The sequence below is a fragment of the Contarinia nasturtii genome, unplaced genomic scaffold (genome assembly GCF_009176525.2).
Source record: "Contarinia nasturtii isolate CC-2019 unplaced genomic scaffold, AAFC_CNas_1.1 Cnas_scaffold_1371, whole genome shotgun sequence".
NCBI classification, from domain to species: domain Eukaryota; kingdom Metazoa; phylum Arthropoda; class Insecta; order Diptera; family Cecidomyiidae; genus Contarinia; species Contarinia nasturtii.
Genome location: NW_022198708.1, coordinates 4661983 through 4678564, shown reverse-complemented (window position 1 = coordinate 4678564; position 16582 = coordinate 4661983). Strand labels below are relative to the sequence as shown.

Here is a 16582-nt window from a genome sequence, read left to right as displayed (position 1 = left end):
TAATTTTAAATAAACAGCGATATTATGTTTATCCAAAACACTCGTCACACTAACACAACGACAGCGACAAAACACAGCGAACGTCGGAAGCAACAACAGTATTATAACGAAAGAAGTTCACTCGAGTTCAGAATATTGTTTATACCGTTGTGAGTTTATGTTGCGTTGACAAAAAATCATCGTCAAAAATGGACGATTGATTCAATTCAATAGTGTTTCAGGCTTTGTTTTCTTTCTCCTTTATTGTTAACAGCAAAATAACAAAGACAACGGTTACAACAAAATATGACAAGAATATTTCGAACGCATTGTGTCCAATGGACTGTCCATTGTTTATTTAAAGACAATTTCAAATGAACATTGGAAAATCGATTAAATAACATCTGAATTTGAAAAGGAAAAATATTATTTCTCTTGATAAATAAACTAAATTTGATTAACCACTATGTATATAATTTGAACGTTTAATTTTCTTCTTCTTTAATTTGCTTGTAGAAAACGAGTACAAATAGATATTAATAGGGGCAAAGAAAATTTTAGACACTATGTACTTTGCTGGTTTAAAAAAAAATAAAAATCGATTCTATTTGTTTTGATTGCGGTTAACGTTTTGAAAAAATGTACAAAATAGAAATCTTTATAAAAAAAGGAAATTGTACAAAAGTGCAAGAAAAATTCTTAACGTCTAAATTTTAATACCATCAGGCTCGTGTATTTTTTCATCATTTAAACACATTCTTTTGTTTTCTCAGGCAAACACTAAACAAATCAATTCACAAAGTTCTAATATTTCACTATTTTTTTTCTCGTATTATTTACACGCATGTACGTGTTAACAAAACAAATATGAGTAAGCAATTTAGACGTAAAAAAGTTGAAATATGTATACATTTTTTTCTTCATACTATAATTTAATTTTTATATAAAAAATTCATTGAATTTTAGGCACCAGGCACAAAATACATAATTACATATTTCTATATAAATAATGTGTGTATTGAGATACCGTGTTCCTCGACACAGAGCCGAAAACAATGTGGTGTAAAATGTCAAAATCAAATATCTAAACTATCATCTCGTTTCTTTCAATAATTTTTTTATATTTATACTCTTCATCTAAATCCACATTTTGTTTTGAATTGGAGTTGAGATCCGGCTGCTAACAATAGGCAATCCAAATTCGAGCCAAATTGGAATCAATCGGTCTATGTGGTTTGATGAATAATTTTACAATTTTTATGTAGTTTTGATGTTTTTTTTTTCCTCATCTCCAACGAAGTGTAACATTTGTAGCAATGTTAGCGATGCAAATCTATGCATGTGTGACATTATTAGGACTACTGTCGGTTACATACAACTTCATAATTTCGTAAATGGCATCTTTTGAACCGAATATTAACGCAAACATACTAAATATGCAAATGATAATGTTCTTGAGAATGATATAGTTGTATGGGCCGAAACCACTTTCATAATAGGTTACAAATTCAATGGCCACCTGGAATAAATGTCAAAATATCAAAAGAAATTAGCATTTCAATTACATGAACTGAATGGCATCTTTCGTGCCAAATATATTTACCGGAATCAAAAGTCCAAGGATTGAGAAACAGAAAGCACCAATAAGACCGATGAAGGGCGAAATAGATGGAATGGCGACCGCCAACAGTACAGCTGATGTAACAAGCACAGTTCTGAAATGTAATAAAATTTTAATTTAGAATGGAATTCACACACGTTGTTTTCATTTCTATTGATCAATAGCAGTCAACATGAACAGAGTGCATTTAATTTGTAAGTGATAATTTATATACCTCAATACATAGTTAACAAGATGTGGCCGTTGTGTGAAATTGTCCTTAATTGCATTCCATGCAATTTCGACGCATACAAAGAACTGAAGACCGAATGTACAGAACACAGCCAATGCAATGAATATCTTGACGGTTTGTGCCAAACTAAAATTGAATGTGACATAGGTCATTGATCTCGTTTTTGTTTGGGATTTAGTGCGAATAATTGTGGTAGAAAATTAACTTACATTTCATCTTTCGGTAAGTTTGTAGTAATAATATCCCCAGTCCTTTCACCGCAAGATAAAAATCCAAGGAAACCGAGCAAAATATAGACAAGTGTAACACCTGAAATGTCACAATCCATTAGTAAATCGAAACAAGAAAAGATTTCAAAAAATATTCTTATATATTGTATTACCTGACATTCCTTTGTTCAAAACACCGCAAAATCCGACGAAATTCTGTGGTGTTTTCATATGGTTTTCCAATGGCATCACCACACCGATGGCTTCTATCGCAAAAATAGTTATACTAATAAATTGTGGTATGGTTGTTAGTGAGCCCATCGCTGGTACGTTGTTGACTGGTTTCAAATCCTTGACCAAATAGTAAAATATAACAGCCAACCCGGACGCCATAAAAAAGTTTGCAATCATGGATACCGGTGCAAGGTGTTTAAGATTTGGTATCCACGACAATAATATCAATGGCAGCAACAAAAGTGCAATGTACATTCGCAAATTTAGTTCATATTCAAGATAAACACCTACTTCTTGCAAATTCTTTGCAATAATCACAGTATAAGCGGAACATGTACCAAAATAGGTCCAAAATAACGATTGTAATATCAATACTTTGAAGAATCTGGCATATCGTCTGCTCCATTTGGGTCCATTTGCAAATGCAACCTCAGCCACTTCGGCAAAATTCATCGTAGTTCTTCGTGTTCGTTTGTATAATGTGTGTGCACATTTTACCTGGAAATTAAAACGATCAATAAACGGTCCAGCAACTGATATGTGTTGTATACTTACCAGAATATAACTACAATGTGTGCAAATGAATGCTGTAACAATTGTTGCAAAAATTCCAAACAACAATCCCGAGCATTTGAATGCAAATGGCATGGATAGGATCCCAGTACCAAGCGATGCTTTCAACAAATGGGCCAATGTATCATTGTCACTGTGGGCAAAAAAAAGACGGATAAATCTCATCATCTGTCATACACTAACTCAATAAAATGTATGAAAAGACAACACTTACGATGTTGGATGATCATTTTTTCGTTCACGAAAAGGATCAAATTCAATCACGCCGTTCTCCGCATCCTTTTTGGCGGGCTGAATTTTATACCTGCAAACAAAATGGAAAAAATTAGTTCATTTATGTCAAATTATTAGTCATTGCCATTTGCAATGTGAGGTGGAATATGAACATTGAATTTACGTTGGATTCAATTCCATTTAAACCGAATAAAAGAAATCTGTGCGACGATTTGATGAAATATGTGTTATTCGATGTGTTTCTGAAGCAAAACTAAAATGCGAATCGCAAACATTTTCAATGAAAATTGGACGAAACGCAATCTAGCCGAAAAAAAAATGAACAACAAATATTTTTTTTTGTCTAAATCAACAAATTTACACACTTGAGCTGTGTGTTAAATTTCAGATATTTTGTATTTTCTTCTCTGCAATTTTAGCTGATTCAATTGAAACACATCGGAAAATATTAAACCATGCTACATTTTATTTTGTTGTGCATATTTTTCGTTCATTTTCTTTTTCAGTTTCGGTCTTTGTGCTTTTTCATCACAAAAATATGACTTTCACAAACAAAAAATTGCAAACAATCCGATACTCATTAATTTTGTGCACAGCAGACAAATGGTCGATTCCATTTAACATCTAATACACGTTTTTATTTCACGCTTTTTTCTCCTTCGTTCGCCGTTTGTGTGTGTGTGTGTGTGTGTGAACAAACATGCGGTACGAAAACCACTTTTCAAGCAACACGCTTCATAATTGCATCATGATTTTTAAATGATATAAATAGTCGTTTTATCAAACCGTTCACATGTGAATTTGATTTTTTGCTTTTAATTTTATGTTTTATATCCGATTTTGTGTTTTCTTCATAATTGTAGTACATTTACTCATACTTACGTCTTACTATCCACATTTGGGATTTTCATTTTGCTCTTTGATAACTCTTTTTTTCAACTTAGTAAGCGATTTGAGCAAAAATAGAAATATTATTTGACAGAAAATTCAACGACGATAATAATTTGCGATATTTATAAATAGAACACTTTGCAATTTTAACGAGTAATTTACACACATAAAAAAAAACGCACGAAAGAAAAGAAATGATAAAAAATTTGTCAAATGGACAATATACAAATGTATCTGCAGTGTAAGTGATCACATGCAGAGTAAATGATGAATTGAATTCAAAGTGTGCAAAAAGGGTGCCATTTATATCTTTTTCTTTCTTTCAAATTGAAATTGACTGCGCATTGATTCCGTTATGTGACATTAACATCGTGTGAGTGGCAATGCATCGAGAGATTCTCAAAATGAAAGTGATGAAAAGACGCCGGTGAGTGAATTGTACACGCACAATTGTGTATCAGTCGGTGCGTTTGTTCTCATTTTTACAACCGTTTTTGTAATAATTACTTGTGGCACACACAACACGAGTGAAACGCAATGCTATTGCCTTTTTTTCATTCAACATCGTATCATGTTGGCTCACTTCAACAAATGCAGCGCTATATATTAGTTTGCACACGATTAAAATGATGCTTTTGTGTATACTTACTTTGTCACACCATTTACACTGTCAATGGGTAAAAATGTCTCTAATTCTTGTGCGACTGGCACAACGCTACCATTTTTGTTTGTCATTTTGATGTATCTCTTTCTCTAGATCTAGTCAAGTCAGTTAAAATTCTGTAAAGAATAGATAGAAAATGGTTAAACATAACAATAAAACTGGGTCAAAATTACGATGATCTGGAGGGAAAAAGGGTTTATTAAATAAAAAGTCCTTGTATTACTTAACACCATTGACTTTGCATTGATCGCGTTTTCTTATCGATGTGGGCTCTTGATTGTATCGATTGTCTTATCAACCAAAATAAATGGAATAATTCTATCTGAATACTCTTTAACTACATGCAATTTGCTATTTGATTCAGTTCATGACCATTTTATATAATAAAACAGAGCGGGAAAAAACACATCAATTTGCGGCATGATAAAAAAAAACTCACAAAAAAACCTATTTGTAATAATATTATGACATACATAATTTGACTTTTTTGATCGCACTATCAAATGTTTCAAAACAAAAAAAAAATTTCAAACAATCGACAAATAAACAATTTTTTACTGATCTAATCGACAAATAAATTTTAAACGAATTAAGATGTTGGTATTTAAACGATCCAAAATTCAAAATAACTTTCAATACATGGGTTTGATATACTCAATCCAATTGTTTTTCGTTTTAATTATGTGCATTTTTTTTACTTTTCGGAGCAAACCAAAAAAATGCACTTATATTTACATTATTTTATTCTCAAAATCGTTACACCTTTAACGAATTTGCACAGAAGAAAACAATAGAATATTAGTGCATTATTTTTAGTGGCATGTACGAATGCAGTCAATTAAATAAAAGTGATAGTTTCGCTGTGCTTGGTTTTATGATATTGTTCAGTGAATAGAATGACGCTATGGATATATCGTGATAATATTGATAATACAATAAAAATAGCGTGCTATTGGTACATCTCAATTTTGTGACAACATAAATTTGTGTCTTCGAGGTATATCTCCAAATGTAGAGTTCTAAAATACTAAAATAGCGTCACTCTATACACTGATTTTTATTCATCGTTTTCAAGATCAGCCCGCAGGAACTTGTGGTTTTTTCGTTTTTTTTTTACTGGACGTTTTTATATGCGGCTTTTATAGCTTTGGCAATTAAAGTAAAAAAAATGTGGTCTAATAAGTATTTTACGATGAATTTGTTCTTGATTTGGAACTGAGTAACATCCTCTGATAAACAGAGAATGACCTTCGATCATTGTTATTATCATAAAAACGCATTAATCATGAATTATGGCCTAATTATCATGAGTTTTTTTTACAACACTTTTTGAATGAAAACGCTTTTTAACTCGATTCTACGAATATTTCCTACGAACACAAAATTGTTGTCAATTATGATTTACTTCAGTAATGAATAAAATGATCGCCGCACTTGTAAAGATGTTGGATTTCCCACAGGCAAAATGTTATCATTTAAAATTGAAATGACTTCAATTCAAATTGTGTAGAAGAATTAAAAAAAAAACCTGAAATCAATCATTAAGAACCCGAAAAACGTTATAAAACGTTATCAACAATCAAATATTTGTATAAATTTTACGATTTTGAGACTTTGCAATAAAAGATTATGCCTTCAAAATAATTGCCGATGATTTGAATGAACACGCAAAGCTTTCATTATGTTTAATGATTGATCACTTCCGAATTAGATTAGAAAAATGATTCGGCTATTATTACCGACTTAATGAGTCAATCTTGCTATTTTTGTCGATGGTTCAAAGTCACTTCAATTACTCTCATTTTTGTGATCTATTTAGATTAGTAATGTTTTCAATTGGATCGATTGCCGATTGTCCTATCATGCATATCAATTAAATTGGAAAATGAAGTGATTATTAAGATTTAATTAGTTTTAATTCATTAAATGCATTTAGTCCAGCACCGTTGTCAGCGTCGATGGCTTCAAATGGAATTGTCAGTTGATTAATTGTATGTTTGGTAGGTGGATTTTTTTCAATCATAAATTAAAATATGTGAGTAGAATAGTGTATGAGGGAATATTACCAAGAAATTGCGTCATTCGAATTTTTTTAAGCATTTTCAAGAAAATAGTACAAAATATGACACAGAAACAACACACATGGGCCGCGTAATTTTCATGTTTCCATAAATAAACCATAAAGAGAGCGAAAGAGAGAGAGAGAGAGAAATGGTAACTACAACCGCATCAATGGTTCATTGCTCACGTGCTCGATTCATTCAAATGTTTTCACACCGTGCTCTATAGTACACGCGAGCCAAGCAAATAGTTTTTTTTTCTCTCTTTGTGTAACATAACTAACCGTCATTCAGTGTATACATTAAACGCATGTGTTCCGGACTGTGTTCGTGCTGTATGAATGATGGTAATGATGAACGTAATGATGCCGACCATGCAAATAAATGATGACAACGTTTGTCTGTCATACAATACACATATTTTGAATATCGGTTTATTTCGGTGTGTTTGTGATGGAAAAAAGACCATTTTGGCCATTATAAGTTGGTATATGTGCTGGACGTATGTTTGTATGGAATTGTCGTCAGAACGCTGGTTGTCGGAGACCAATTCAACAATGTTGATCTAAATCAGAAACCATATTTTTTAATTGGATTCTTTTTTATTCGTTCATTCGAAATGGTTTTGCCATAGTATTTGCTAAGGTTATCTGAACTAAACTAAAAACAATTCTTTCTCATGAAATTAAAATGATACTGATGACTTTTTTTGTTTGCTTGTAATCTGGTATTTTGTGGCATGCTTGTCTCTTCGTGGATTTATTCATACTTTGTTTCGGTTTTGCCTTTCAATCAAATGAATGCTCAAATTTCAAGCGACACATTCCACATACTCTTTTACATACATCAACAAATAACTATTTAGAGAAGCTCACCGAAAGAGAAATAAATCGCACGTCAAAATAAACAATAATGCCAAATCTGGTTTTGACAATCAATTTTGGAATTCGCATATTTTTCGAAAAGATTTTTCAAAATAAGTAGTTTCATTTTAAGTATGCAAAAAACAACAACGTATAAAAAAACCAATCGAATTTCAATGAACGAAAGATTTTTTACTAATTTGAATGATATTTTTTACCGTGTTTAAAATTAGTTGACGAAACAGGTCAATGACTACACATTCCTATTTACAGTTGTTATTCAATAAATTCGGAGCAACGGACACAAACACTGTGTGTATAATCAAAGATTTCATTTCATTGGCGTTCGCATTTTTTTGTTCAGTTTCGTCTCAGGCGACGGGAAACGAACGACATAAAAAAAATTATCGAACCATTTGCGATTGTGTGCAAAGCAAAGATCAATTAAACACTTAAATTTGTAGCGTTACACTGGCGCGGATTTCATTAACTGTGTACTACTATCCAAAGTTGCTTGTCATGACAGTTTTTTGTGTTTGTTTAAAAAAAAGTGCATTGCCAAAAGGCCTTAGCAACTGTTATCTTTGCTCAACTACACTTCCATCCAAATCATAAGAAATGTGCATTTTGACATATCCACTGAAAATCTCCGATCTATAAATCATGCATTTTGATTGTCATCATTTCGCGCACAATTCAATCATACAAAATTAAATTGTAAATCGTTATGTCGCAGAGGATGGTTTTTATGTCAATTTGTCGTTCGATTAGATGGGTATATATGGTGTGAGCGCATGTCATTTGACGATGATTTCGGGCCAGAAATAATTTCAATTATTATCACAAATTCATTTCAATCGCATCGAAATTGTGCGCATTTTGTTATTGATTGACCTATACTGTGGGACAGCACGCGTCATACATGACGAAATGTTAAAAGTCACCAAAATCAATAATAAAAAAATAATGAAAATATGAATGGTGTTTGTTTTAGTCAACATCAACTTGGATGACTAAACATATTTTATTTTATTTTTAATATGCGATCGTAACTTTGGCAGAATATCAAATGATAGAAACAATGAATAAACATCACAATTTCTGATCTAATTGTGTGAGCATGCCATGAATGATTTGGATGTATCGAATATTGAGTCGAATAAATGAAAAGATTTCTTATCATCTATTTATAAAGCGAATTCTTGATATAATTACAATATTTTCGATCTTTTTTGCTCTGATTGATTGGATTTCATGAATAAATTAGTATTTAAATTTATTGCGTAGACAAAAATTTTCAGTAACTTTTATTTAAATTGGAAGTTTTGCTATAAACAAACAATGTTTTTCAATTATTATTTTTTTCGGTTGAAAAAGTTTCGCCATCGAATCAAGATCAATGCATTTTGATTCTTGAATAAATGTAAAGTGTGTGATAATTGTCAACGACATGATGAAATTAACGTCCATAAATGAAAAATGTATTCACTGGACAAAATAGCAATTGAAGAGATATATTTTGAACTGAAAAAAAATATAGCAAATTTCATTGAAACACATTTCGTTAGCACATTCACCCACAGCTGTTGTATTTCATTTATTTATTTATTTTGTGTGTTGTTATTGTTCAACTTTACACTTATGAAGTCAGCGAAAAAACATCAGTTCTGCGCAAATTCGAATCGATTCAAATGAAAAAAATAAAACAAAATATGTAAGAAATTAGCGCGGGGAAGCCATTCATTTGTCATGGCTTATTTTACATTCAATTCTAAATGATGTATATGTGTGTGTGTTTATATATGGGATATTGTTTGGATTTTGATTTGGAAAGTCAATTGGAATTAACAATATGCATAAAATGCTTTTCATCGATACACTTATCGCTTTCGTCAATACATAATAATGAAAATAACACAAAGCAGAACCATTATGAAGCATATCCATTTTTTCCACGAATCAAACGTAATTTCCATATTTTCAGGCGAGTTTTATGTTAGCCACATACACAAATGCACACATAATATAAATATGTAAAAATACCGTGACTCTTTTTCCATCCCACTCTTTGCCCTCTATTTCCCCTTTTGCACTTTTGTCTTATCATCACTTAACTTGCTGTGATAATCTCTAGACACTTCCATTACAAATGTTTTTATCGTGAGTGGCCTGTAATTTACTTGGCTATGTCAAAGACGTACACATATATATTCAATATCGGCCACATTTCATATATCATTCTGGTCAGAGGCGAAAATCGATTGGAAACGAGTAAAAAGGGAACAAATAAATGGAAATTGACTGAACAATTGTAATGAGCAAAGCAAATAATAAAGACCACTTAACCGTTGATATTAAGCGAACAAAGTATGAACGAATGTGCTTAATCGAATCAAAATAATTTTAAATCCGTATCAATTCCCTGATGAAAAAATTTGAAGCGATCAACATAGAAGTTGAAACTGTCGACAATGATCATTGTGTGCTCAATTGAAGCTTAAATGCGTGTTTTCTTCATTCCGGATTTTTTTTTTAAACATTGGGCGCAATTTTATCCGGTATGCAGTAGATCACAATGAAAAAGATCCACAAAACAAACGTCTCGAGTTCATAGCCTTCCTATTATTGCGCACACTGTACAAATTAAGCGACACGTTTTTGTCCGTTTTACTTTTCCGCACACACCTAGTGTGTAAGGTAAAGTATTGGAATCGGTCGAAAAATTAACACCCTCAAAAAACATGTTTTCTGGGTGTTTTATGAGCCAGGGAACATTAATGTAGCGTTTTTTCGATGTCCGAATGTATGTGCGTGGTACCCTGTACGCAAAAAATTGTTAACACGATAACTTTCAAACAAGAAAAGTAATTTGAAATCTGACTTCACGAGATGACTGGGGGTGCCGAGGAATAGAAACCATTAGATTTTGAGGGACTGTGGTTGATAGAGTGATGTGTCATGTCTGGTGTGATGCCCATAGGCTACTAATTCAATTTTTCTTCCAATAGTGATATTTAATGTATTCTTAAACACTCAAAAATATAAATTGGGGAGTTTTTGGGTACGAGAAAACCGAATATAACGTTAATTTTGCGATACAAATAATTTTCGACACACTTTTCATACAAAAATTTAAAAAAATTGAATTTTTGTATGGAAGCCATGCCTGTATGACATCGTAATGAGCTGAAACTTTGCACAGGTTATTTTTATCACACGAAAATAGCATTCCGAGAGTTTGATGTAATTTCAATGCATATTAGGGGTACCTCCCGAACAAAATTTTGGATTTTTTGCTCGAAAACGAAAATTTTGTGTGGAAGTACCCCTAAATTGTATTAAAAATTCTTCAAACTTTCAGAATGGTTTTTTTTTTGTGTGAAAAAAATACCCTGTGCAAAGTTTCAACTCATTACGATATCTGTATGAAAAATGTATCAGAAACTATTTGTATCGCAAAACTCATGTCAGATTCAGTTTTCTCATGAATTCATATTTACGGTAAAAGATACGTACTAAATGCATGTTGTGGATCACAGTGCGGAAAAGTTCATCTTACGGATGTAAGACATTTTATTTTATTGAAACAGAGAATACCGCCAGATGGATCTATCAACTTAGATGAATCGCTTTTTGACTTTGTGACATCGCTTTAAAAATTGCGGAAATTCACAAAATAACCTCGTCAAAAATGTGTGGATGTACGTGAAATTCTACAAAATTCTGTGCATTTTAACAAATGTGACATTTATGATATTGTTCAACGAATGTTACATTCGCTATAGCGAATATATATAGAGATCCTTTTGGCGATATTCCATGATTGTAAATTTAATCATTTATTATTAGCTTGCTTATATTTATACTGTGCGTATCTCGTTTGCATCTTATCTGTAGTCGTGTTATACGGATCATATAAAATCAGTAAGATCGCACATAAAATTAGAAGAAATATAAATGAGATAAATCAACATGACAAATATTTATTTTATTCGATGAAAATCGTGCAATACACCCGTATATTACGTGTATAAAACGAATATTTCAAAGAAAAGTAAACTATTCCCAAGGCAAAGGTGGTTCCTTGCAAATAAATGTTTACAAATACGGGCGTGAATTGCATTGTTATTATATCGATTGATCCAAACGAAATATGATAGTTGAAAGCGCACTCTACTATGTTTGTGATATGACTTTACTTGTTGAATTTGTTATATCACCACGGTGTTTGCTTTTTTGATTATTTGCTTAGCCAATGGATAACACATGTAAATATACTTCGTTATCTGTTTTAAATAAACTCTTGTGCATTTTGTGTAGAATTGAAGTCAAACGGATGAATGTAATAAAAAGTAATACTCGTTGAAATATGGACATATTTTAACAATAATGTCAATTGTAAGAGAGGCACATGTGATGTGCATCAAAAGACTGCGATATATATGGGATCGGCCACAATTTGTTGAAATTATTTTCGTCCCATTATTATAAACCTTTTGTCAGTTTATTTGCAAATTTTTTCAATTTTCAGTGAAACGCAGTTTTGAACTTTAGCTTGGTATCCATTCATTGGATTGAGTTTATTATTATTTAAACGCCATATTCCAGTTTTTTATTTGCAAATATAGTGCCTAAAAAATATTGGTCAAATCATAATAATTATTTCTATTGTGCCTGCATTGAATGGAATTCAAGCAAAACAGATTAAAATGGATTCATTGGTTTGAAATACAAACAATCGTTATGCATTATAATAGAATAATAACATAAAGTGAGACGAAAAATAAAATTCAATAACCAATTTAATAAAATGAATGATTTATAATTTAACGTTTATGATATTGCAACATGTGATTAATTTTTGAAAATAATTGTGCTTACCCAAGTGACTGATAAAACTCTGTTACTTTTAATCACCGTTCACAAGGACGAGAATTATTTCGAAATAAAAAAAACAATAAATGTATATCGGGAATGTTGCGATAGAACTCTTTAACAGAATGTTTGTATTTCGAATGATATGCGGCTCTGAGGTTCGTCAAATTTAAGTCAAACAGTTCAGATCACTCAGGCTGATGCAACATTCGTTAAATTTAAAATCAGAATATCCATTTCGATATCCTTAACGTGACGGTGACGTTTACCAAAAACTGTGTGCGTACAAGTAGCCGGCTAACAGCAACGTATCCTATCGCAACCAATACAAACACACAAAAACGTGACGTACGCACGAGCAAGGGGAAACAACTAGAATAGACAAAGAGCATTTGGCGCGTTTTTTCGATTCGTTTCCTAAGAATTGTGTACAGTCATTGCATTGTATTTGCTCAGAAGGAAAATAAAAAGAGACAGACAGAGAGTGAATGATAAAGAATGACTAAGTTCGTAAAGAAAGGCAATGAGTAAGAAAGTCTTCATATCAAAAATGGAAGATTCTAAATGCAAGATTATGTAGGTATAAAGGTGAGTAAGTGAACCCGTAGAAATGATAGAATTGATTGTGTCTGCTGGCATTTTTAATCAAAATGTAAACGCACATCAGTCTACACATATACATATCAGTGGTCGCAACGGCTTCAATTAGATGTTCCGATTTTTTTTTATGTTCATCAACCCACATTCCAAAGTGTGAGAGAATGAGCTTGCATGCATACATATTTGGTACATAAGTCATGTACATCACCAATGTATTCATTTTGATTGAGTATTTTTGTTCAATGATATTATTTTTAGATTTTGCGGCCAAAATATCTATTACGTTCTAGACGACAAAGTATCGATGTGGATATGTTCGCACTGTGTTATTTAAGTCGCAACATTGGGAATTGCCTCCAAATTTATATTTTATATTATCGCTTTAGCTCTTCTTTCCGGGAATAGGAAGCCAAAAAAAAATATGTCGATTATATTTAAATGCGCACAAAAAACAACAACAACAACAATAAACGATAAATTGCTTGATATTTAACATTATCGCTTGGTGGATTTTCCTGTCTAAATGATGCACCGAAAAAAAACCGTCTTTTTTTGCTCACAATCATATGACGAAAGACGTTGTACTTTTTAGCGTCATAAATACACATATACGACCGACAACAATCTATTTGCCACACACGCATATGCCCGAAACTCAACGGATACACGCTACATATATTGCAAGTAGAGTCTTGAATACAGTTCGGACCGAAAAGCAATCAGCCAACGTACAATGAAGACGAACAAAAAAATTGCACAAATACCACGTGGCGGTGTGTAGAGATTTTGTAGTATGCAATCTAGCAGACATGTGAAATGCAAATTAACGTAAAAATCGTCAGATTTCGAAGCAAAACAATTTACATTCAAAATGCGAGCGACATGGTTAATAAACAATGTGCGCACACACAAATTATTCAAATAATTTTCTTCATTACAAAATGGGTTGGACACTATATATTGTTTCGTTCATTCTGTGCGTTACATTTTCTTTTCTTTTATTCAATGTCTTTTATCCACTTATTTTTGGCGACCAAAGAATTTCATTCACCGGCTCGTTGACGTCGTTAATCATTCTATGCGCTCATTACATTCAAACAGACATTTGTTTTATTGATTTTTAAGTGAAACGTATGAAATTGTTTGAATTTTTATTTTTAGGTGACTACAAAATCGTTCGCTCTTAATGACTATGAAATAATTGTGTCAATCGATATAAACAGAGCCGACAAATATGCGAAATGAAATAAACCAACGAACAGATGACAACCAGTGTGTATTTGTATGATGCTTTTTAATTATTTAAAATGTTTTAAATGATTTTAGTACACTCAAACGTACCTTGGATGTGATGAATACGTTCTATGTCGAAATACGTTGAGGAGTGTTTTTAATATTGTTGCTTAAGTATACGGTAACTTCAACAATAAACAGATGTCTTCTTATTAAGGTTACAGATATCCAACAAATGTACACCTGTCACCTATTTCTTTTTAACTTTTTATAAATTTTTTTTTCGATTTTATAAGAATAATTTTTTTTTGGTTTTGCTATGAAGAGCACTTCAACAAAATATTCACCGAAAACGAAATAGTTTTCTAGTTAAATCTATTTTTAAATTGAAAATTCATTTTTGTTTAGCATCCTTAAATTTAAAACTTTGATTTATGTATACGTTGCGTCAAATTGAATGCTATACCATTCGATTGGACATGAGGAAAATGGCTTTAAACTTTAGATATTTTTTAGTATAATAAAAACAAATACAACAGAAAAACCGGAATGAATGGTTAAAAGTGACTATCTTACTACTTTTAACACCATAATGCGAATGAATTTAACCGAAACGTTTCTATTGAATATAACCAAAGCCATACGGCGAATGCTTGCTTCGTCACTAAACCAGCCGAATCGTATGCCGCGTACACATGTGCAATCATCATCATCATCATCGCCATCATCATGAATATAAGCGCGTATAGGCGGCTCTCGTATACGAGGGTATCGGTCTAACCTTTGAATGACGTTCAAGCGTTTGTATCGTCGTGCATTGCGATTGATGACGATGATGATGATGATTTTGACGATTTAACTTAAGGATAAACACATGTGTAAATATTAGTATGTGTGTAACAATCACATGCTCATATAACAATACAGATACATACATTACGTACATGAGTTACGAGTAAATGATATGTATGCCATTCTCTTTTTACACTCTTCATATACGCTACACACGTTCTTTCATACATACATATACACAAACGCACTCATACTTCCACGCTCATTTTAAATTGCGCATGCGTTACACACATTTGATGATTGAAAACCAAACGGCAATAGAGACACCGAACAGCGAACCAATGGGCCCCCTATATAATTCAATCGAAAGGACTTTCTCACAAATAATAAGATGTTGTATCACTTAAGTAACACGTTACGTTACACACCATACGCATGTTTATTTGTGAATTGATATACAACCGGTGTCGCATGTAAACCAAACATTACAATCTGAGATTCAAATATTATTACAATTACACACTTTATGACAATCATAAATTTATGTCCAAATCATATGAAATGTAATTAAAATCTCAAAACAAGTGGCACACACATTATTTTTAATAGTATGGTAAATCTTTTTGACAGCCACAGAAAAAAATAACAACAACAGGCAACATATTTAACGGCTCGAGGTGATAACAGACAATCAGATAAAAAGTAGAAGTTTGTTTAAACTTGGCGAAAAGTCGACATTTAGATTTATACTATGTGCTCAACAATTTTCGGCCGCTGTTAAAATGAATGTCGCAAATATGCACTGTGTCGTTGATACGATTTTCAAGTAATTTAATTATCACATAAAAGACATTGTAGAATGGTTCATAGTAATTAAACCCAGACGTAACGCTTACTTTATGGGGCACATAAATATTACGGGGCTTTTAAGTGATGGAAGCTCTTTTTTCGATGGAATTTATTACACAAATTATACCAATCATCAAGTTTGCTACCTATAATTTCAATTTGATTTTACGTTTAATTGAAGATGAATTTATTTTTCGTTGTGATTGATTACAATAATGTTAATAGTTACGGATTTTAAAAAGTTATAAAGTTTTATGGAAGATTTTTCCAATAACATCATAAATTTGCCATCAAACATTATTTTTCGGAAATGAAATACATTATCCGTATGCAGTTTCCGACATGTTACCAGTATCTCGTTCGGTATATGTTTTTTGTAAAAGTTTTCAAGAATGTGAAGTAGCTAAATTATTAAATTTGTGTAACCATCACTAAGAATGTGAAAAAATTACCTTGTCGTTCAAGCACTGGATTTCAGCGAGATAGAACTTACCATATTGTCTGTTTTATATGGAAATTTTTTGAAATAATTATGTCTATAGCAGAAAAGACTTCTATCTTCCATCTCAGCAGTTTTGATTGGTTTGTTATTGTAATTTATACATAAACTAGCTTAATATTCATTAAAGTTTCTGAGACTCTTAAACAAATGGTATTTTTTCTAGGTACTTAT

At 31.9% G+C, this 16582-nt stretch overlaps 1 protein-coding gene across 3 annotated transcripts; it reads right to left on the bottom strand.

Annotated features, from left to right (window-relative positions):
• Window positions 1-223: 223 nt before the first annotated feature.
• On the bottom strand, window positions 224-14861 carry LOC116345746 (proton-coupled amino acid transporter-like protein pathetic). 3 transcript variants are annotated; one of them, XM_031775396.1, is made up of 9 exons: window positions 14377-14861; window positions 4623-4753; window positions 3063-3152; window positions 2831-2981; window positions 2215-2773; window positions 2042-2141; window positions 1815-1958; window positions 1583-1694; window positions 224-1498 (listed from the first exon to the last, which is right to left on the bottom strand). In XM_031775396.1, exons 2-9 carry the CDS (start codon window positions 4706-4708, stop codon window positions 1313-1315), a joined length of 1428 nt encoding a protein of 475 aa, XP_031631256.1. In that variant the 5' UTR covers window positions 4709-4753; window positions 14377-14861; the 3' UTR covers window positions 224-1312. The 3 variants fall into 3 exon arrangements, with proteins under 3 accessions (XP_031631256.1, XP_031631257.1, XP_031631258.1); XM_031775397.1 differs by lacking the exon at window positions 14377-14861 and adding an exon at window positions 12442-12565; XM_031775398.1 differs by lacking the exons at window positions 4623-4753; window positions 14377-14861 and adding an exon at window positions 3965-4125.
• Window positions 14862-16582: the final 1721 nt, after the last annotated feature.